We start from the raw sequence: 21,802 nt of genomic DNA, 5'->3' as shown, positions 1-21,802 counted from the left end.
CAAGAGACGGCTTGGGGCTCACCCAGCTCTCTCCCTCTCCCTTCCCGGTGCACAGGACACCAGAAGGACGCACGGGAGCCCGCGTCACCCGCCTAACATCCATCAAGCTCCTGGAGAAGGAGCTGAGCCGCCGCCACGCCGTGAGTGTCTCTCTGCTCTGGGCCCTGTCCCCAAGCACTGCTCCTGCAGCCGAGCAGCAGACCCATGGCTGCTCACCTTCTTCCCCTCCTTCTCTCCCGCCCAGTGGAGGACAGTGCGCGCCAGGAGCCTGGAGAGGCTGATGGAGGCACAGGCAGAGGTGAGAATGGCTGCCTTGCACCCATCTCTGGCTGTGCTGGGATGTGCAGCCAGTGGGGTGACCATGTGCAGGAGGGCGGGGGTTCCCACAGTACCACTCCGCAGCAGAGGGGGTTGGGGAGACACCAGGAACGCTGGTACGTACTGGCTGGCTGGCGGAGCTGGGACGAAACCTGCCGCACGGGGCAGAGAGCCTGGGAGGCCAGAGGGTCCCAGCTCTGCCATGCTCAGGCTGCTGGTGCCGGGGGGCAGCTCGCCGCTGGCCCTTTCTGCTGCGGGGCTGCTCTCCAAGCGCAGCCCGATTCTTGGTTCTTGCAGGCTCATCCCAAGCAAGGGCCTGCGACGGCCCCATCTGCAAACGCAGGGGGACTTTGCCACGAGCCAGGTGAGTTTGGGAAAGAAAGGCAGCCTCCTGCAGTGGATTGAACTGTGCTCACTTGTCCCCTGAGTGTCGCCATGCAGGTTGGGCACCGCACGGGAGGACAGCACCTGGACTAGCAAGGACACCTGCTGGAGAGCGGCCGCTGCATGAGCTTCTGCAGGACACAGAGCCTCTGCGGCTGCCCACAGCTTGCAGGAGGGCAGGGCAAGGGCTGGGACGGGCTGTCCTGGTGGCACACCAGCTCTCGGCAGCCTCCAAGCCACAGCTGCTGGGCCAAAGCCACGGTTCCAGCTGCTGGCTCCCTGCCTGTCCTGCCGCACTACACAGCATCGCGCTGCGGGCAGGACAGAGCAGGGCAGGGCAGGCTCTGGGACCGCTGGCCTGGGGTTCTCCGTTGATGGCGTCTTACTCTGTTTTCCTTTGCAGCAGGAGGGAGCAGCAGCAGCAGCAGGAGGAGGATGGGGCTGCCCTGGCCCTTTGCTCTACGGCGCACCCCGGCCGCTGCCCAGGCACCAGGGCAGGCGGGCTCCGGCTGCAGCAGGGCGCTCTTTGGGCAGCCCCTGGCAGCCCTCTGTGGGGAGGACAACACGCTGCCCCGGCCCATCCAGGTAAGCCAGCCTGGACACGGGGTCCCCAGCCCCCCACTCAGTCCACAGGCAGCGTCCCCTGGCTCCAGGTACTGGGGAATTGGGCTCTCTGCCCATGGCTCACGCTTCTCTGCTCCCAGCCCCTTTGCAGGAGGACAGAGCCCAGCCTGGGGAAGAGCGCTGGCCATGGCCACCGCTGCTGCAGGGCAGCTCCTCAGCCAAGCCACTGTCCTGCATCTCTTGCAGGAGCTGCTGGCTGTCCTGCACCAGGAAGGACCGACGACGGAGGGGATATTCCGCAGAGCTGCCGGCGGCACAGAACTTCGGCAGCTACGCGAGGCCCTGGACCGCGGCACGGAAGTCGATGTGGGAAGCCAGCCTGCACTGCTGCTGGCCGTCATCTTGAAGGTGAGCGCTTCTGAGCTGCAGCTGGAGGAGCTCCTGGCTGGCCTGCAGCGTTCAAAGGCTCACCTGCAGCCCTTGGCATTGCAGGAATTCCTGCGAAGCATCCCCACCAAGCTCCTCGTCATCGACCTCTACGAGGACTGGATGGCAGCCATGGAGAGGGCCAGCAAGCAGGCCAAGGTGGAGGAGCTGAAAGCGTAAGTGTGGGCAGCCGCCGGCCTGTTGAGCAGGGACCGGGAGAGTTCTGGGACCTGCCTGCAAAGGCATGGGTTCCTCAGAAAGCTGTCTTTTCGGGCAGCTGCAAAGCTGTGCAACACGGCTGCTGGCTCCCACCCGCCTGGGGCCAGCTGCAGGGACGGCTGTGGGCACCCTCTGCTTCATCAGCCTTGTCTTCCTCTTCCCTCAGGGTGGCTGACAAGTTGCCTGTGGCCAATCTCCTCCTCCTGAAGCGGCTGATGGCCCTGCTGCAGCACATCGGCCACAACGCAGCCACCAGCAGAATGAGCTGCAGCAACCTGGCCATCTGCATCGGGCCCAACCTGCTGAGCCCACCCAACGAGGACCTGCTCCCGCTGCAGGCCATGCTGGCAGTGACCGAGAAGGTACGCCCTACCCAGCAGCCGGCTGCTGCCTTCCCGGCCCATCGGAGCTTGGCTGTTGAGAGGTCCCTGGCTGCCTCCTCCCTTGAGCCAGGGCTGGTGGGCTGGGTGCCTGGAAGAGCAACCCCCAGCCGCAGCCACCTGCGCAGACAAAGGGTCAGCAGTGGGAAAGGCTGCTTGACATGTCTGCAGGCACCTGGCTTGAGACCAAGGCTTTCATGTCTGCAGGTGAACGTGCTGGTGGAGTTCCTCATTGAAAACTGCGGGGACATCTTTGGGGGGGAGGTGGCCGGCCTCTCCCCTCCATCAGCCGAGGAGGTGCCAGCACCCATGGACAGGCGCACAGGTAGGAGGAGGGGCTGAGGCTTGTCACAGACACTGGGGCTCGGGATGCCAGAAACCTCAACGTTGAGGAGACAAGCGGTGTAGGGCTTGGCTGGGCTTTGCTTGAGATGTTCTTGACTTCCAAGAAGTCGCGCTGCTGCACGTGCTTTTGCTTTCCAGAGCTGCAGTGCGAAGAGCAAAGTGGCCCTGCAGGCACAGCAGACACCCAGCGTCCGGCAGAAGCCTTTCTGGATGCAGACGCCTCTCTGCTGGACATCGACAGAGGAGCTGGGGGAGACACAGGGGCAGGGCCCAAAGCGGCAGAGGTACGGCAGCTCCACAGACACTGGGACAACATGTCTCAAGTGGGACAGTAATTTCCCAGGAGGCCAAGCAGCCGCTGGGCCTCCTCCTGGCAGCCGCTCTCTTGTGCCTTTGGGGCTCCTCCTCTCCCCCCAGCGTGGTACGTGTTAAGGAAAACTGGAAAGGCTGTTTCTGGAATGCATTTCATGAAGTATGATCTGCTTCATCAAACAAAACATACCTACAAAACACCCACAAAAGGACAGAAGGGAGTAGCTGTCACCTTGAGAGGGCTTTTGCTCAGATCCTATTCCATCGCAGCTTCATCAAGTCTAGGCTGCAGTGGCTGGACTGTGCAAAATGTGCATGATGCAAACCAGCATCTCCTCTGTAGAGCTAAGATGGCAATTTGGCAGTCAGGCCCTCACTACCCCAGGCCCTTACTTGCCACCCGTTACCTCCCACGTTTCTGGTTTAGGCACCTCCAGATTTGCCTCCAGCCACCCCCGAGGGCACGGCAGAGTCCCCGGCATGCCTGCAACAACTGACCAGCCTGCCCCAGGAAACCAGGTAGGAAGAGCTCCCCTTGCCTGACCTGAGAGCTCACTGCAGGGGCTTGGGGCTTTCCCCCTCTCATCACGCTGTGGGGTGGAAAGTTTTTCAGGATCCCACCAGGAGAAGGAAAACTCGAGACAAAGAAAGAGAAAAGAAATCTGGGCAGAGGAGAGGGACAGCACAGCAAAAATAAAACGGAGAAGAGAGGAAATGACTTTGCGGGCCCAAACCTGAGAAAATTCAGGACGGTGCAGCACGTCAGGAAGGCCAGGTGCGTACCAGGCGCTGCTGCCCATCTTTCCCGAGTCTGAACACGGCCCTAAGTCAGCCCAGCTGGCTGGCAAGGGCCGGCGAGGGCTGGTGCTGAGCAGGGTTTGGGATGAGCCCCACGGCAGCTCCCCAGGGGCTCCCCATCGAGCCCTGCTGCGTGGCACAGGGGCACTGTCAGCATCCCTGCGCACGCACAGCTCCCTAGGGAGGTCACCCCTGGGGAGAAGGCCCCTAGTGGAGGCCAGCAAGAGCTCTCCCTTCTGGGCCATGAGGAATTCCTCAGAAACAGTGTCCTCCAAAGAAGGGGGAACCAAATCCTGCCTCTTCCTGCCTCTGGGGGCTTAGCAGAGCTTTCTGACTCTGTCGTTGCAGGTGCTGACTGACTTTCACCGGCTGAACCGCTGTGACTCCTGGGCCCTCGCAGCTGGTGTTGACAATAAAAGAATCTTTTCCCTCTCCTGACCGTGTCTGCCATCGTGTCTTCCGGAGTGGGGAGCTCTTGTGCTGGGAAGGACCCTCGGGGAGGAGTTTGGGATCATCCCTTGCCCCAGCACCCTTTCCAGCGGGCATCGGGGCTGAGTTGAGGAGCTTTAGGAGGAAAAGCAAAGCACAGAGCCACACAGGAGGGTGGGGTTGGAAGGGACCCGTGGAGGTCCTCTGGGCCAAGCCCTCTGCTCCAGCACGCTCATCTAGAGCAGGTTGCAGAGAACTGTGTGCCCTTGGCCTTTGAAGATCTGCAAGGACAGAGAGCCCACAACCTCCTCGGACAACCTTTGCCAGCATGGGACCACTCTGGGGGGGAACATTTGCCATTTCAATCTCTTCTTTCACTGTACCACATTCCAGAACAGCCATGACATGACCAGCTCAGGCTTGAAACCAAGTGCTGTGGCCGGCCTTCAGGGCCAGCAGGGACTGGGGGCCAGAGGGGAAGTGTTTTAGGGACGGATCGTGGGGGCCGGAGGGAGGGTTTGAGGGACGGACGCCGACGAAGGCCTCATCCCTGCAGAGATGGCTCAGGCCCAGGGCCTGTCTTAAGGTTCAGTCTTAGTGTTAGGGCTTAAGGTTATATCTTAGGGTTAAGTCTTAGGCTTCATTCTTAGGGTTAGGTTTTAAGGTTAAGTCTTCAGGTTAAGTCTTAAAATTTATCTTAGGGATAAGTCTTTGGGTTAAGTCTTAATATTTAAGTGTTAAGGTTAAGTCTTTAGGTCAAGTCTTAAGGTTAAGTCTTAAAGTTAACTCTTAAGTTTAAGACTTATGGATTGAGTCTTGGGGTTAACTATAAAGTTTAATGCTTAAGTTTAAGTCTTAGGGTTAACCCTTAAGAGTTAAGTCTTGGGGATAAGTCTTGGGGATAACTCTTTGGGTTAAGTCTTAAAATTTAAGTCTTAGGGTTATGACTTTAGGGTCAAGTTTTAAGGTTATGTCTTAGGCTTAATTCTCAGGGTTAAGTCTTAAGGTTGAGCCTTAAGTTTAAGTCATAAGGTTAAGTCTTAGGGTGAAGTCTTAGGGTTAAATCATGAGTGTAAATCTTAAGGTTAAGTTTTAAGGTTAAATCTTTAAGGTTAAGTCTTGGGGTTAAGTCTTAATGGTACATCTTAAAGTTAAGTCTTAGCGAATGCTTAATAGTCTTAGGGTTAAATCTCAGGGTTAAGTCTCAAGGTAAAGTGTCAACGTTAAGTATCAGGGTTAAGTCGTAACGTTGTCTCTTAAGGTTCAATCTTAGTGTTAAGTCTTAAGGTTATATCTTAGGGTTAAACGTTAGGGTTCAGTCTTAGGGTTAAGTTTTAAGGTGAAGTCTTTATGTTAAGCCTTAGGGTTAAGTCTTAAAATTTAAGTCTTAAGCTTAAGTCTTAGGGTTAAGTTTTAGGGTTACGTCTTAATGTTATGTCTTAAATTTAAGTCTTAATTTTAAGTCTTAGGGCTAAGCCTTATGGTTGTCTTAAGTTCAAGTCTTATGTATTGAGCCTTAGAGTCAAGTCTACATCTTAATTCTTAAGTTTAAGTCTTTGAGTTAACTCCTAGAGTTAAGTCTTAGAGTTAAGTCTTGGGCATAAGTCTTAGGATTAAGTTTTAAGATTAAGTCTTAGGGTTAAGTCTCAGTGTTAAGTCAGAGGGATGAGTGGTGAATTAATCTTAAAATTTAAGTCTTAGGGTTATGACTTAGGGTTAAGTCTTAAGGTTAAGTCTTAGCGTTAATTCTGAGGGTTAAGTCCTAAAGTTAAGTCTTAAGGTTGAGCCTTAAGTTTAAGTCATAGGGTTAAGTTTTTAGTGTAAATCTTAAGGTTACGTTTTAAGGTTAAGTCTTAGGGTTAAGTCTTGAGGTTAAGTCTTAATGGTACATCTTAAAGTTTAGTCTTAGCATTAAGACAGGGTTAAACCTCAGGGTTTAAATCGCAAGGTAAAGTCTCAAGGTTAAGTCTCAGGGTTAAGTCGTCAGGTTGTTTCTTAGGGTTCAGTCTTAGGGTTAAGTTTTAAAGTTAAACTATAGGTTAAGTCTTAGGGTTAAGTTTTAAGGTGAAGTCTCAGGATTATGTCTTAGGGGTTAAGTCTAGAGTTAAGTCTTAATGTTCTAAGGTGAGTCTTTGTGTTAAGTCTCAGGGTTAAGTCTTAAATTTAAGTCTTAAGCTTAAGTCTTAGGGTTAAGTTTTAGGGTTACGTCTTAATGTTATGTCTTAAATTTAAGTCTTAATTTTAAGTCTTAGGGCTAAGTTTATGGTTGTCTTAAGTTCACGTCTTATGTATTGAGACTTAGAGTTAAGTCTAAATTTTAATTCTTAAGTTTAAGTCTTAGAGTAAACTCCTAGTGTTAAGTCTTAGAGTTAAGTCTTGGGCATAAGTCTTAGGATTAAGTTTTAAGATTAAGTCTTAGGGTTAAGTCTCAGTGTTAAGTCAGAGGGATGAGTGGTGAATTAATCTTAAAATTTAAGTCTTAGGGTTATGACTTAGGGTTAAGTCTTAAGGTTAAGTCTTAGCGTTAATTCTGAGGGTTAAGTCCTAAAGTCAAGTCTTAAGGTTGAGCCTTAAGTTTAAGTCATAGGGTTAAGTCTTAGGGTTCAGTCTTAGGGTTAAGTTTTAAAGTTAAACTTTAGGTTAAGTCTTAGGGTTAAGTCTCAAGATTGTGTCTTAGGGTTAAGTCTAGAGTTAAGTCTTAATGTTCTAAGGTGAAGTCTTAGGGTTAAGTCTTAAATTTAAGTCTTAAGGTTAAGTCTTAAGTTTACATCTTATAGACTGAGTCTTAGGGTTAAATCTGAATTTTAAGTCTTAGGGTTAAGTATTAAGGGTAAGTCTGAGGTTTAAGTCTCAGGGTTAAGTCTTAGGATTTAAGTCTTAAGTTTAAGTGTTAAATTTAAGTCTTAATGTTAAGCCTTAGGGTGTAAGTCTTAACATTAACTTTTAAATTTAAGCCTTAAGGTTAAGTCCCAAGTTTAAATCTTAAGGTTAAGTCTTAGGGTTAATGTTAGGGTTAACTCTCAGGGTTAAACCTTAAGGTTGAGTCTTAAGTCTTAGAGATAGGTCTTAGGCTTAAGGCATAGGCTTACGTCATAGGGTTAAGTCTTAAGGTTATGTCTTAAAATTCAGACTTAGGGTTAGGTCATACCTAACATAGGGTTAGGTAATGACTAGAAATTCAAAAACAGCCATGCTATTGCCCATGTTCCAGAAACACGTCTGTTCTGGCTGTTGCAAAGGCCCCAGCAATGTCCATAACTTACAGCCAATTAAATTCTTCTGTAAAAATTGTGTTAGGTTCCAATGAAGAATTAACGGGTCGTATGAAAAATGGTAAACAGCTTCTGAAGTGCTGCTTCTTTGTGTCTTGCAGATGAGTAATACTGCAGCATCACACTGAGGCCAATAAGGTGCTCCCCTTCCATCTTCCCAAGCTGGGAACTACTCTCTACAGGATAGTATCAAAGTATACGCACATTTTAAAGTTAGGATAAACACTCTGAATTATTAACAATTAATGTTTTGCTCATATTACAGCAGTTACCCAGCTAGAGAGCACAGTGTAAGGTTTACAACCACTATTTCACAAGAAAGTACATCTAAACATACCTTAATAAGCTGGGCCAGAGAAAGAGATGCGGAAGAGTCGCCAATCTATTCAGAAAAATTAAACACATGTTCAAGTTCTGCATACAATCAGAACATAGCAAGAGTTCACCCCTACTGCTGTATGAAAGCCTGCGCTATAGCCTCTGAGCATCACTGAAAGAGCCACCTCCAAGCCAGTGGAATTTGTATTTGTTCAAAACAAAGTCAAACCTTAAACAGCTTTACGTAGGCCTACGTTGTTAATGGGAAGAAACTAAAGTAACCAACCCCTCTTGAGATCAATCTATCGCTCAGGATACCTCAGAGGGGGACCCTTGCCAAATGCTCACAACTGCTTAAAAGACGGAGGGTTAAGGAAGCTGTCCATTTTCAGCTCAAAAGGATCTAAAAAAAATATTTCCGTTTATTTGAGAAGGAAGTGTCACTACAGGAAACATTGCCAGTGCAGTTTATAAATTAATCAGTTAATAGCTCAACATTTTCTAAATGCACACAGGCACGGTTCATGAGCGCAGCATAGTTTTTGCGCTGTCTTTCATTTACTTTCATTAGACCCCAAGTTCATGAATTTCTAGGTTAAGTTATCCTAAGAGCTTACAAAGTGATCAGATCCCGTGACCTAGAGCTCGTGTAATGCCTCACACCATTCGAGTGAAGAAAAAGCAGTTATACTTACAGATGAAAACCAAACACCACCACAAAGTAATGTTTGTACTATGAGGGCTATTTTGAAATGCATTGTTGCACGTAGCATTCCACCCAAGGGCCAAATGGAGATCTAGGCCATCACTAGTCAAGTATCTCCTCGCGTTACTTATTCATGTCTTAGCAGCAGAACGACAGTGTTTTCTGAACTGAAGAAAAATGCTGCCCCTTTTCCAAATGTAAATTCAAAGTGGTGGTGTACTGAAGGGTGGCACCAAGTTCAGTGGTGCAAACCTTGAACCTGCAAGCTCTAAAAATGAGCCCACATTATCTGTACAACACACAGTCATACAAGAAATGTTCTAGCCTATTCAGTACGAAATGCAATGCGTTACTAGGCACAAATACCACTGCTCACATTAGCACCGTGCAAAAGTTGGCATTGCTCAGTTTTCACTATGCTGAATCAAATACATTGGATTTACAGCATACACTGTGTTTCACTGGAAAGTATGTTTTTATATATATATTACAAATATTATATATAAAACATTTATATTTTATATATATAAAAGAATTAGTACAAGGCTACATTTCTTAGGCTTAGGTGCAGCATGCAGAAAAAAGTTTCAGCTTGTGTTTTTACATACCTCTTTTGATGTTCTACTCGCTGGCTCAGTTTGACTTCTAGAAGAAGAAAGAAAGATGATCAGAACTTAAAATAAAGCACTCGTAACCAACATAAAGCCGTGAAAACAGTTTATAAAACCTGAGCACCAAAACACTGTGTTCCGATAGTCTTATGAATATGGAAATTTATTTCTATACATAAAGTGTGCTCTCCTGGTACATTCAGTGCAACTGAAATAAAACCCCAAATCCCATTCCTTCTTTGTCCCCAATTACTCTAAGATACAGAATACAGCAGTGCAAGAAGAAGTCCTCACATATTTTCTTTCTTCTCTCTAAGTCTCAAAACGATGAAGACTGTGCTACACTTTTCTGTTCTTAAATAGTCAGCCATCCAAATATGAAGGCACCTTCAGGCAATCTGTATAGCCCCACTATCACAAACAGGTACCAGATAGAGCACTTTGGTTTCTACACTCCCCTGACAAAACAAGAACAGGTGTCTGTAGAAAAGTGCTTCTTTGTGGAGGCCCAAGCACTGTGTTCAGGTACCCACCATCCTCTAGCCTAAAGTGACTACCAATAGCAGTAGAAACATCACCTGAAAGCAGTTCCAAGGATTTTCTGTGGTCGAGGAGGCCTGTGTTAAAAAAATAAGGAAAAAAGCCTGGATTACCAGAATTTGCTTTAAGATCATCTTGAACATGCTACAATATTTTAGGAAACACTTATGGCACACAAGCCCTTGCCGAGATTCCACATACTCATTGGTCTGTACCTGCATGCTACTCATGAATCACACATGCAACCGTCCATCAGTTAACAAACAATTCATACATCATCCAAAGCGTCCCACGAGCAGAGGCAACCCAAAGGCTGCTGTGCAAGTCCTGCACAAATAGAAAGGCTCATACTTCCTGCCACTGCTACACCACCACCAGGCTCGCAAGTACAGCCACGTACCTCCTGAACATGAGGAAGTGCGAGGAAACGCTTTAGATTACCACACCATGGTTTCTGCATCCACTTGCCTTGAGGAAGATACTACAAGGTGACTAACGCATTTCTGAAGGCCTCTCCACCGTGACACCATGCGTTCATCATTCCCAAACACTAACGACTCTACCAGTTGTTTCCACAATGTTTCCAGCTGAAGGAAGAGAAAGCTAACCTGCCCGATCCATTTGCAACTTTAGGAGAGCAGCGGCATACATCCCTGATCCCCACGGGCAGGTATTTCTTGGATCTTTGATGCTAGGGGCACCTAGCCTCTCATTTTAGGGCAGCATTCCAACACCAGGAGAGGGTGCCATCCAACCAGAAACCGAGGCGATATTGACAAGACAGCACTAAGCATCCCCATCTAAATTAACCCCCCAAACCAGGCCATGTTTAGAAGCACAGTGCTGTGGCATCCAGAAAGCCTTGGCAGCGCCTGAAAGCACTGCAACACCTACTGCAGTAATATGCCCAAAGCTTACAGGAGAGCCACATAAATTCAGGGGGTTTTGCTTGCAGATGCTTCATGGGTACTAGGATGACGCGGTACTGTTTGTTTGAGACACGCTGTAACTCGCCAGTACACTTTATGTATTGAGAACTAACATTAGAAAGACATGGCAAAACCACAAGTCAATAACATCTACTAATGGTGGAGGAGAGGTCTGTCTTGAAGAAGCCTTGAAAACATGACCATTCAAACCATGCTGATGCAGCTGATACAGAACTGGACTGGACGAATACATCGATGACGGCGATAATGCTGTAGTCAGGCTTACATTTGAGTATCTGCAATTGTAATCAGATTCTCTGTCCTCCATAAATCTGAGGAATACAGCAGTAATACCTGGAGCACAGAGAGCAGCTTAGGCTGAAAACAAACTTAGAAAGGTAACTACTAACATTTGGGAATGTGCTCAACTGCTTTCTGAGCTTCAGGTTTGGAAAAGATCAACTGTTCCTTCACCGTCCTGGCACAAAAGGCAATACGCTTTAGGATGTTGTTCTTTTTCTCTTGCCCGACATAGACATTGTCTTTAGGAATCTAATAGGAAGCACTTAAGAATGAAACTTCTTGTTTGCATGGTTTGCCAGCTGGCCACTCTCAGTCCTTCCTCTGGAGACAGCATGCAGCCCACACACACACACCCCCCTTTGGGGTGTAAGAATACCCTGCCCCCCTCCCCCAGACAAAGGAAGCAGTCAAACACGGAGACTCGGACTGCTGGCAGATGGGAACAAATCACCGGTTCACACTGCAATGTGTCTCTCCGTTTACTCTAAAAGCACTAAAAGCAAAAGCATACAATAAGGAATCTCTCTGCATAGAGGAAACAGGATGGAGAACTTGACTCTCAGAAAAACCAAGCCCAAGAACAAACCCAATTCAAACGTCTGAACAGTTACCACTGTTGGAGCTTGAATGCCACGTCCCAGCAGGCTGAAAAATCTAAGTCTGCTTTGGGACAGACACCTTCAAATCTGCCCTGTCACAACACAATTTAACAGCAGCTTTAACAAGAAAGATACAACCTGAATGCCTCCGTAAACTAACCGCCACAAAGAAGGTGAACGCACTGAAACCCCTCCCAAAGAACACAACGTGTTATGGCTACTTACCCAAGGTCTGTTTTGCCGGTAGCTTTAACTCCTCTGACGGGGACTCCCCTAACAGTTACCGATGAGTTCCCCGGAATCAGGGCATTATCATCTGTGTATTCTGGAAACAACATCAATACAGAGAAAGCATCAGTCAGTTTGTAAGAGTGATATTGACATGTCGTGACGTAGCACTTCAGGGAATCCCTTTACAGATACAAACCCAACATTTTACACACAGCGTCATGCTTTTATCGTCTCAGGTTACCTTTCCAGAAATCTTCAGGTCTGATAGTCAAACACAAGCAGCAAAATCTTTTCCATTTTTTTGGAATCGTTTCAATGCCAACAGCAAAATGGTCTCTAAAGTCACTAAAGCAGAGTCTGCTAAAGCATGAGGTTCTTTCCTGATCTCACTTACATTGCTTTTGCTCCTGTTAGCTTACAAAACCCTAGAACATGTCTCTATAACAGCGAGCACGGAAGAGGACACCCCCACCCTGCCTCCCACCTTTTCAAACACATCCCAACCATCCATTTTGCCTTCCCACCATCTTCAAAGAGAGTCCACCATCTCTTTCTTTTTTTTTCCCCCAGTGATGTTTAAAATCCTGTTTACTTTAAGCTTCTATTAGCATTGCTGCTATTAAGAGATTTCCGTGATCACGCGGCCCCGAAAAATCTGAACAAGTTGGCCATCTTCACTCAAGGTTCACTGAAGGGTCTTTCCAAGATCACGTCACCATTTAGTCAGGACTCCTGCACCAAGTTATAAAACCCACGACCGTATCTCCACAGGGAAGATCTCCGAGAACCCCCTTTAGGCAGAACATCCTGGCCGAGTTCTTTCCTTCATCTTCTGAAGGTGACTTTAAGCACGTAGAGGCTGTTCAATAAAAACGGAAATTCACGGTTATGTGTAAAACCCCAAAATCTCGCATACATGTGTATGACACTGAAATGTATTCCTTAGCTTTGCTCTGACAACCACTGGGGGATTTTTGCCTTTTCACAGGGAAGACACCCTTACAGAAGTTCCACTAAGTATCTGTGTCACAACCTGTACATCTGCCTCTACCTGCATGTCTATCTCTACCGCCGTATGACACGCGATCCCGTAACACCCCCAAGACCCCTAACACCGTGCTGTTAAGTCTCCTCACAGATACTCTCCTGAACATACTTTACCTATCTGCAGGTAAACAGCGTGCTTAGGTCCAACCACTTGAAAGGCTAGGGCCAAAGTTACAGTTACCGCAGCAGACATGTTATTCTGTTTAAGTTTTAATACATCAAACAGGAAGAGGGAAAAAACCTATGAGTACACATTGTAAAGAAAAGACTGTTGTGAGAATGTCACAGAACCACAGGAAAAAAAAAAGAAAAAAACCAAAACAAAACACCCGATAAAATTTGAATGTTTAAGGAATGGCAACGGTTTCCAAGTCTTTTTATTTCTGTCATATCCCAAAGTCTTTAATCACATGCAAGCTTTGCCAGATGGTAGATTACCAAACTGAAACAGCACGCTAAGTAATACGAAACCATTACCGTCTCTGAGAATCAAGCACCATTTCTGAGATTCAAAAGAACTTAGGGCTTCTCGAAGAACATTTCTAGGTATATTCACCATAAGTGATCTGCCATAAAACTTCAGTATTGCCCTGACACCGTTTAACACGCAGTACCAGGAAAAAAATGCACCGTTTGAAAGAAACGAAGAAATGATGCTCAATAACATCTGAATGAAAATGTCTTTGGTGTAGCAAAGAAGCTGTATTAGCAAGAAATGCCAAGTATACTTGAGACAGAACACCCGTCTACAAGATGGCTTTCCAGGGTCTGCATAGATTCTCACTCACAGATACACTCTTGATCCAAAACGTTGCTACTGAGCAGTTTCTGCAGCAGCCAAGCGCCACTTTGGCAATGCGGTGGAGTAAAAGTAGTTGAAGACAAATTTCAGTCACCAAACCCACTTTTTTCCCCTTCCAATTAGCCATCCACTCCTTTTCTATCACGTTCAGCCTTCTCTGCCGGGTTTCAAAGAAATCTGGCAGGTTTGTGATTACAAGGCATTGTCCCACATTTCCTTATCGTTTTACCTAGAAGGGTTCCCAGAAACCAAACCTCTTCCACGCGCGGTGCCGCACATCGACCCCGTACGCTGCTGTGCCTGGCTGCGCACACAGCCCTCACGCCAGCTGCCAGCGCACAACCACGGAAGAGCAGCTCTGAGGCCCCAGCACGAGTCACCGCTGCCGGCCGCGGCCCAATCGCCTCACTGGCCACCTGCGCCACCGCCAGCCGGCCGGTCCCCGCATCCCGCGCCTGCCGCCCCCACGCGCCTTCCATGGTCTAGGCGTTGGTGACCTGCAGGTCGCAGTGAGTCGCCTTCAGCCTCTCGCGGCCTGATCTGGCGCCTGAGGTCCTGTCACCGCCAGGCTTTCAATACCTGCTCTCCCCTCCTGTCACCCCCCAGGCTGTCCCCAACAGCTGTCCTCTCCTGTACCCCCCCCCCAGGCCTGTCCCCACCTACTGTCCCCTCCTGTCACCCTCCAGGCTGCCATTGCCTGCTGTCCCCTCCTGTCACCCCCGGGCTGTCACTACCTGGTGGCATAAGCTACATAAGATAACAAGACAATAAGAAAAAAAAAAACCAAACCAAAAACCTGCTTTGGTGAACACCAAAACACCCATGACTTTCTCAGGCTCTTCACTACCCCACATGTGAGTCAAGGGACAGGGTCTCCCACAGGCTCTTTTGCGGGCATTTCCTGAAGACACCCCCATCCCCCAACCCCCACCCCACCCTGCTTTTCTACAAGTGCACAAAGAGGTTAAGAAGAGTTTCATGTCTAAGTTAAAGGAGGCAGTTTCTGAAATTAGCTTAGGTGAAAAAAGCAAGGTGGTGTATTCATGGATTTTCTCCTCTGCAAAGCCATGAAGAAAACATGAACCGCACTCCCCAAAGGCAAAGGAGCAAACTGAGGGAGAGCAGCTCACTGGCGCCTTTCAGAGCTTCAACAGTCTGGAGAAACGGGAAAAAAACCCATGCAAAGATAAAGAGCAGCCAAGATGCACTTTTATAAAATGCACATTGGGGCCTGTTCCAGATCTCAGAATGACTTTCAGTATTGCTTTGCATGACTATTAGACCAAGGCCTAAAGTGGCGTGATAGCTTCTGCTTGCCGGGGCACGGTAAGATCACTCAAACGAGCGACAAGGTAACAAGTAAACACCAGAGGCAATAGCGGAGCTTACCGTTTCCCTCCACTGGTGACCAGCTGTACATAAACCAGCTTAACCAGCCTCCCTAAGGGTGGCTCTAAAGTCGCTGAAAAGGAAAAAAAAGAAGGTAAGTGCTTAGCCTGAAATGCAAAGGCACCATCTTGGCTCCCAGGCAGGTGGCACAGATGGCCCAACAGGGTCATGTGCCCACCTTCCAGGGAAGATAAAAAAAGCGCAGGACGTCTTAGTGGGGTGGGTTTGTTGCATCCTTTCCGTTTGCTGAAAGCCTGAGGAAGGATGTATTCCACGGTAGGACCGGTGGCACTTTAGACCTGAGGTTAAAAAAGTGCTGCACTTCAGTGACGCTCCCCAAGCTGCTTTCACCACCAAACAGAAAAAGATTTGCTTTCTCCAGTATGGTGGGAATGATACCATAAAGTCGGTCAGGGAGAAAAACCCTCTAAGACTTGCTTGCAAGTTTCAGAAGGCCGGCATTCTTTATGGCAGTGCTGGGAGCACGGGGGAATGTTTCCTCTGAGCGTGCTCACCCAGTTCCTCGAGGGTACGCACTATGGACAGCAGAGCACTTGCACACTCATAGCGCATTACACATGCATTTTCAGTCAGGCACGGGATGGGTTACAAGTTGCTTGCTTTAATGCAAACGAGCACACACCCTCAGACAGCACTGCTGAGGTTTTTTACTAGCTCCCCGTGCTCCCCAAGCGGGGCCTTGCCCTCTCTCGGGGGGCTATCTGAGTCAGAGGTCACAATCTCCCCCCACAACAATTACCTTTGTCCGAATTCCAACCAACATTCTGCGGATCGCAGCACTCTTATCGGCTTGTCTCCTCCTGCGACCACAACGTCCTCACCCAGAGGCTCTTTCTGCATCACTGAAGAGAACGCCGATCTTTTCCCCATCCATTCTTTGTTCCCCATCCTTCTCAAGGCTGACTCCCTGCATGAGAGGTCCCTTAATTCGTCACTTCTAACAGCTTTAGAGAGTCAGCTTGGCCTAACCTTTGTGCGCAGGTGTGTTTAACGTAGAGCTACACAGCAAATCAGAGCGTGGTAACCGGGGAGCTCAGACATCTTGTCCCTTTGCCGAGCCAGCAGCCTTCCCTTAACAGAATCCCTGGACATAAACGTATACACAGTGGAATCTATACAGTGGCATCAAACGTCCCGCCAGACACCACAACCTCTGTCCCTGGCATGGCCCAACTGCCCAGCACCACCAGACCACTCTGGCCCAAACACCATAAGGCAATGGTTCCCACCTGACAACAGCAAGTCGAGGAACATTTTTTTTTTTTTCCTAAATAGAGAGAGTTTTACTTCGTATGCTGCCGACTACATCAAATTATGTTTTGCTGGCTGACTGGATAGACAGCAAAGCTGAACTCCACATCAAATATAATCAAATCTATCAAGTATATCACATAATGGAATATATCAAATGCAGTTTCTTATATTGCAATAAAAGAAAATAGCATGCAATATGATAAAAGGAACCAGTGGCAGTTACTGTGAGCGATATGATAAAAGAGCAACAGGAGCGAAGCATCCATTTGTTATCCCAAAGTGTTAACGTGACTAAGGAAAGGAGACATCACCAATTAACACCCCAACAACACCCAGGCCCACCCTTCGGCTGGGAGCCCCCTTGCAGCCAGTGCCAGGAGTCCCTCGGGAGCTGGGAAATTCCCCTGGAGAAGGTACCAGGAAGGAATTCTCTTGCTGCTTCCCACCGTGCATGGTAGCCATGTGAGGCACAGCACAAGAGTTCTGCTCCCTGCTTTCTCTGGTGAGAAAATTGACACAGCACTTTTGAACTCATGGCCTGGGAAACCATGAACCAAAAAACATGGCCTGGGGAAGTGCAGGGCTGCTCCCCTGGAGAGGGTTCCAGAAGGAATTTTATTGCTACTTCTCACCATGTCCTTGCAGCCACGTCAGGCACAGCAGAGAAGTTGTGCACCCTGCTCTCTGTGGGGAGAAACTGGACACCTTTACACTGGCAATAATGCACAGCCCAAAAAACTCACCTTGACAAAGTGCAGCCCTGCTCCCCTGGAGAAGGTGGCAGGAAGGAATTCTCTTGCTGCTTCTCACCCTGCCCTGGCAGCCATGTCAGGCACAGCACAAATGTTCTGCTCCCTGCTTTCTGTGGTCAGAAAATGGACCCCTCACCTTTGAAATTGCGCAGAGCCCAAAAACCTCACCTTGGCAAACTGCAGCACTGCTCCCCTGGAGAAGGTGGCAGGAAGGAATTCTCTTGCTGCTTCTCACCCTGCCCTGGCAGCCATGTCAGGCACAGCACAAAAGTGCTGCTCCCTGCTTTCCGTGGTGAGCAAAAATTAATCCCTCAGCGGTGCAGTCGTTAAGATCCAAAAAAAGTCCCTTTGGCAAAGTACAGCACTCCTCCCATAAAGAAGGTTCCAGGAAGGAATTCTCTTGCTGTTCTCACCCTGCCCTGGCAGCCATGTGAGGCACAGCACAAAAGTTCACCTCCCTACTTCCTGTGGTGAGAAATTTGACCCAAACATTTTGCACTCATGCAGAACCAGTGCTCACTTTGTGAAAGGGCAGCACTGCTCCCCTGGAGAAGGGGCCAGGAAGGAATCCTCTTGCTGTTTCTCACCCTGCCCTGGCACCCATGTGAGGAACAGCACAGCACAAAAGTTCTGCTCCCTGCTTTCTGTGGTGAGCAAAATTGACCCTTCAGAGCTGCAGACCTTAAGAGCCAAAAAAAAATACATCTTGGGAAAGGGCAGCACTGTTCCCCTGGAGCAGGTGCCAGGAAGGAATTTTCTTGCTGTTTCTCACTCTGTCCTTGCAGCCATGTGAGGCACAGCACAAATGTTCTGCTCCCTAATAGCTGTGTTCTGAAAATGAACCCCTCACATTTGCAATCGTATAGAGCCAAAAAACCCCTCACCTTGACAAGTGCAGCACTGCTCCCCTGGAGAAGGTTCCAGGAAGAAACTCACTTGCTGTTTCTCACCATGCCCTGGCCGCCATGTGAGGCACAGCAGAAAAGTGCTGCTCCCTGCTTTCTAAAGTTGGCAAAATTGACCGTTTATAGTTCTACTCATGTAGAGACAGGACTTTCTTATTCAAAAGCAAAACCCAAAAAGCCACGTAGCCGTGGGAAACCCTTTATCCTTCCGTGTGGCTGGTGACTTCCCATGGCTCTTCCGCAAGGCAGGAGAAACAACCATGAATTTGGAAGCCCACGTAAATTCAAGTACACTTAGTCCTCTGACAGTCACTACTTATGGGCCAGCAGTCCTCTCACCCCTCCACAGATCTGCCTCTTAGTCCTCTAGCAGTCATCCTCCATGGAGGGACCACAAGTCCTCCATACCTACCTACCAACTCACCAGAAATGAGTCAGACCACACCAGAAGTGACACTGCCTGACCTGCAGGAGATATACTAGGCCTGTAACGATGGTTTCAAGACAGAAAAAAACACCACCGTCCACCAGCACAGCAGAAAAACAACCAGAAGAAACTTGGTACACAAACCAGAGGCCCCCATGCAAACCCTACAAAGGCAAAATAGCTGAAAAAAGGCACTCTCCACAAAAAAAAAAAATCACCACACAGAACACATGATAAAAATGCCATAACCCCAGGAACACAGGGCCAACAAACACAGGTTCTGTCCATAACAATAACACACTTTGACACTAACTCGCCTGACCTCTGGCATACCATAACCTTGTTGCCCCCAAACCACAGCACACTGTAGCCCTAAGGCAACACAAAATGGAACGCAAAGTCCCTGAAGATCTCCGCCAGGGCAAAAGCAAAGCACAGAGCCACACGGGAGGGTGGGGTTGGAAGGGACCCGTGGAGGTCCTCTGGGCCAAGCCCTCTGCTCCATCACGCTCACCTAGAGCAGGTCGCAGAGAAATGTGTGCCCTTGGCCTTTGAAGATCTGCAAGGACAGAGGCTGCACACCCTCCTTGGACAACCTCTGCCAGCATTTGACCGCTCTGGGGGGGAAAATTTGCCATTTCTATCTCTCATTTCACTGTACCACATTCCAGAACAGCCATGACATTACAAGCTCAGGCTTGAAAGCCAGTGCTGTGGCTGGCCTGAAATTCTGTCCCCGTATTTTTCATCCACTGGTAGCTAAAGGAGGACAAACAAGGATTTCTTTCAAAGGAGAACTTCTCTTTTCCTCTGTCCTACTTCTCTACCAGTGATCTGGATTCTGAGTGCTGTGCCACTGTCCTAATGGCCTGGAGAGGGATACTTCTTGTAGGACAGGGAGGAGGTGACAGTGGAGATCATCAGGCTGGGGAAGCTGAAGGAAAACGCAAGCAACTGGAGTTGCCTGGAGCAAGAGTGGCCAGCTTCAGAGCTAGGTCACCTCGTGTCCTCAGCTCCCATGCAGGAGCTGAACCACACACATGGACTGCAAAGCAGTGTGGCCCATAGAAAAAAATCTGCTTTTGGCTCGGGATCGCCCAGGGGCATTTAACTGCAATTCCGCCCTTGTCAGCAGGAAGGAAACATGCCCTGCAAGCACACACTGAGGCATGACACCTTCACCGGGGCTAAAGGGTACCTCAGGAGACCAACATGGGACCCCCCAGGGGCACCTGGATTGCTGGCTGGAGGATGGGTAGGTCAAAGGACCCTGATGGGAGCCCTGCAGGCTCCATACATTGGACCAACGGGCACCTTCCCTTGTCACACAGAGCATCCTCTCGGATGCTCTGGACAGTTTCTGGTAGATCTCTGGAGAAGAGCTTCCCCCCAGCCCTCTCCCATGGGCTTGCTCACCCCCGGTGCCCTTCCCAAGCACAGCCCCAGCAGGTGGATGCAACCGGCGTTGCAGGGAAGAGCAAGCAGCAGGCACACAGTCAGCACTGCAGGAAAGCTGGGACCCCAGACACCCACCCAGCCTCCCCAATCCCAGCCTGGCCCACAAGAGTGCCTTTATATCCCTTTCCCAGAAGTGCTGAATTCCCCTTCCAGCATTAGCCACTGGACCCACGCTGCTTCTTGCTGCAGTGTACAACAGCCAGCAGAGAACTTGCTACATGTCTCTGATGTCCTGCATTTTTCCTGAAAAGGGCGGGTGTGTAACTCTCTGCATCGCTTCTATTTGAAGCAAGGCATTGCTTAGGGTCAACAGTGAAACCAGACACGGGCCATCAAAAGCTGGCTACGGGTCCCTTCTTTGCCATGGTCATGGCCTACCCCACAAACTCGCCCCTGGCCGTGTTGGCCACCGGCTGGGTGAAGGTCATGGCTAACAGGGCAGGGGCTCCTGGGTGGTGCTCATCCAGCCCTGATCGCCAAGGGTGAAGCCTTAACACCCAGGTGGGATAAAGCCTTCCCAAGCAAGGGTGGTGCTCCAGGGGCACCACAATTCCTGCCGAAGCTCACCACACCTTTCATTTCCCTGTGGCGCCTGGCAGGACCCGAGCGGCTCTTTACTGCTGCTAGTCCCCCCGTCTTTTGGTAAAAATGGAAGTTTTTCCTCCCGGTGGGCCTGCTCCAATTCCAGCGCCTTGGGGCCTGAGGCCTAGCACGGCCTGTGTGCCAGAGGCCTTCCAACGGCTAGGCCGGCCTCCACCAAGAGGAGTCTGCCTCTAGCCACAATGGTCATCTCTAGGAAAAACAGCTTCTTTTATTGAGCGGGACCCTGTCAAAAAGCCAGGTGAAAGCGCTGGCCGCAGGCGCAGGGAGGTGGCCCTTGCCCCCTGCCCTGTCCTGCTCGGGGCTCCCCCGGGCAAGGCAGGGCCGGCCATACTGGAGAGGGCCCCAGCCCCGCCCCCGCAGGCCCCGCCCACTTTCCGTTGGGCTCAGACCGTTGGTCACGGGGAGCCCACGGCCACCACAGGCAGCAGGGCAGAGCTGTGCTGGCACGCAGCGGCGCTGGCAGGAGGCAGCCTCTGGCCCAGCAGCGCTGCCACAGCACCAGCACCCCGCTTCCCAGCCTCCCCGTCGCCGGCTGGGCCCCCTCCTCGCTGCACGGCCAGGGCCCTCCTCTCCCGGGCAGGATGGGCCAGGCCAGCTGCTGCTGCAGCTCCAGGTGGGCTCCCCCAGGGCTCGGGGACACGCGGGCACAGCTGGGCCACGCAGCACTGACGTTGCTCATGCCCGCCGCTCTCTGCTCTGCAGGGAGGCTCTCAGCGACGCCGAGCCGGTGCTGAGCGCAGACGTGCGGCTGACCCGGGGCCGCAAGAGGAGCGAGAGGCGCCTGCTCCTCCTCCACAAGGAACTGGTGGTCGCCAAGTTGCGGTAAGACCCTCAGAGCCCAGATCCTTCCCCCCAGCCCCGGCCCAGGGACACCCTGGCACCAGCCCCAGGCCCCGGCCCCTCGGTGCTGGAGGCACCAACGTCCGTCCCAAGGGCAGGTGGGGGACAGGGCTCTGCGCGTGGGGACCCAGCCCAAGGAGCCCCCCTCCAGCTCAGGGCCAGCTTCTGCTCTCTGCAGACATGGCACCAGCCTGCGCCCACAGCTCTGCCTGGCCCTGGACCAGCTGTGGGTGCTCAGCAGCGGGAAGGAGGCTGCGGGGCAGGAGGGACAGGAGGAGGAGGAGCAAGGCACCGATGAGGACAGCACCTCTGTCATCCTCGCCTGGCCCACCGGCTCCTGCATTGCCACTTTTGGGTGAGTCGTGGTCGGGCAGGAGAGCTTCCCAGCCGTGCCCACGCCATCCCGTGAAGACTGGCCTCTGCCTTGCGTGCAGAGCCTGGGCAGGGAGCAGGCAGCTCGGTGGCAGGGAGGGAGGGATGGGGGATGCTTCCCCATCCTGCATCCCCTCGTCACCTTTTGGCCCCCAGAAGGGAAGGGCAAATACAGCTGCTCAGGCAGGACAGAGCAACCCAGGGCTTGGACAGCGCCTCTGTCCTGCCCCACGGGGCAGGGCTGTGCA

General features: G+C 50.4%; 1 protein-coding gene across 1 annotated transcript; it reads left to right on the top strand.

Moving 5' to 3' along the window:
* Nucleotides 1-933: 933 nt before the first annotated feature.
* LOC129735169 (T-cell activation Rho GTPase-activating protein-like) lies at nucleotides 934-21,168 on the top strand. The gene is made up of 6 exons (XM_055700529.1): nucleotides 934-1,287; nucleotides 1,513-1,674; nucleotides 1,759-1,868; nucleotides 2,078-2,213; nucleotides 19,417-19,475; nucleotides 21,045-21,168. Exons 1-6 carry the CDS (start codon nucleotides 1,138-1,140, stop codon nucleotides 21,166-21,168), a joined length of 741 nt encoding a protein of 246 aa, XP_055556504.1. The 5' UTR covers nucleotides 934-1,137.
* The last annotated feature ends 634 nt before the right edge of the window (nucleotides 21,169-21,802 follow it).

This window comes from Falco cherrug, unplaced genomic scaffold, assembly GCF_023634085.1.
Source record: "Falco cherrug isolate bFalChe1 unplaced genomic scaffold, bFalChe1.pri scaffold_44, whole genome shotgun sequence".
NCBI lineage: Eukaryota > Metazoa > Chordata > Aves > Falconiformes > Falconidae > Falco > Falco cherrug.
Note: the sequence above shows the minus strand (reverse complement) of the source record. Positions and strands in the feature narration are given on the sequence as shown.

What these genes read in the sequence shown, in the direction of transcription:
- LOC129735169 (XM_055700529.1), top strand. Translation starts at nt 1,138, where the DNA reads ATGGGGCTGCCCTGGCCCTTTGCTCTACGGCGCACCCCGGCCGCTGCC. An exon ending in CGCTGCCCCGGCCCATCCAG is followed by an intron (nt 1,288 to 1,512) that starts GTAAGCCAGCCT and finishes CATCTCTTGCAG; the next exon opens with GAGCTGCTGGCTGTCCTGCA. An exon ending in TGCTGGCCGTCATCTTGAAG is followed by an intron (nt 1,675 to 1,758) that starts GTGAGCGCTTCT and finishes TTGGCATTGCAG; the next exon opens with GAATTCCTGCGAAGCATCCC.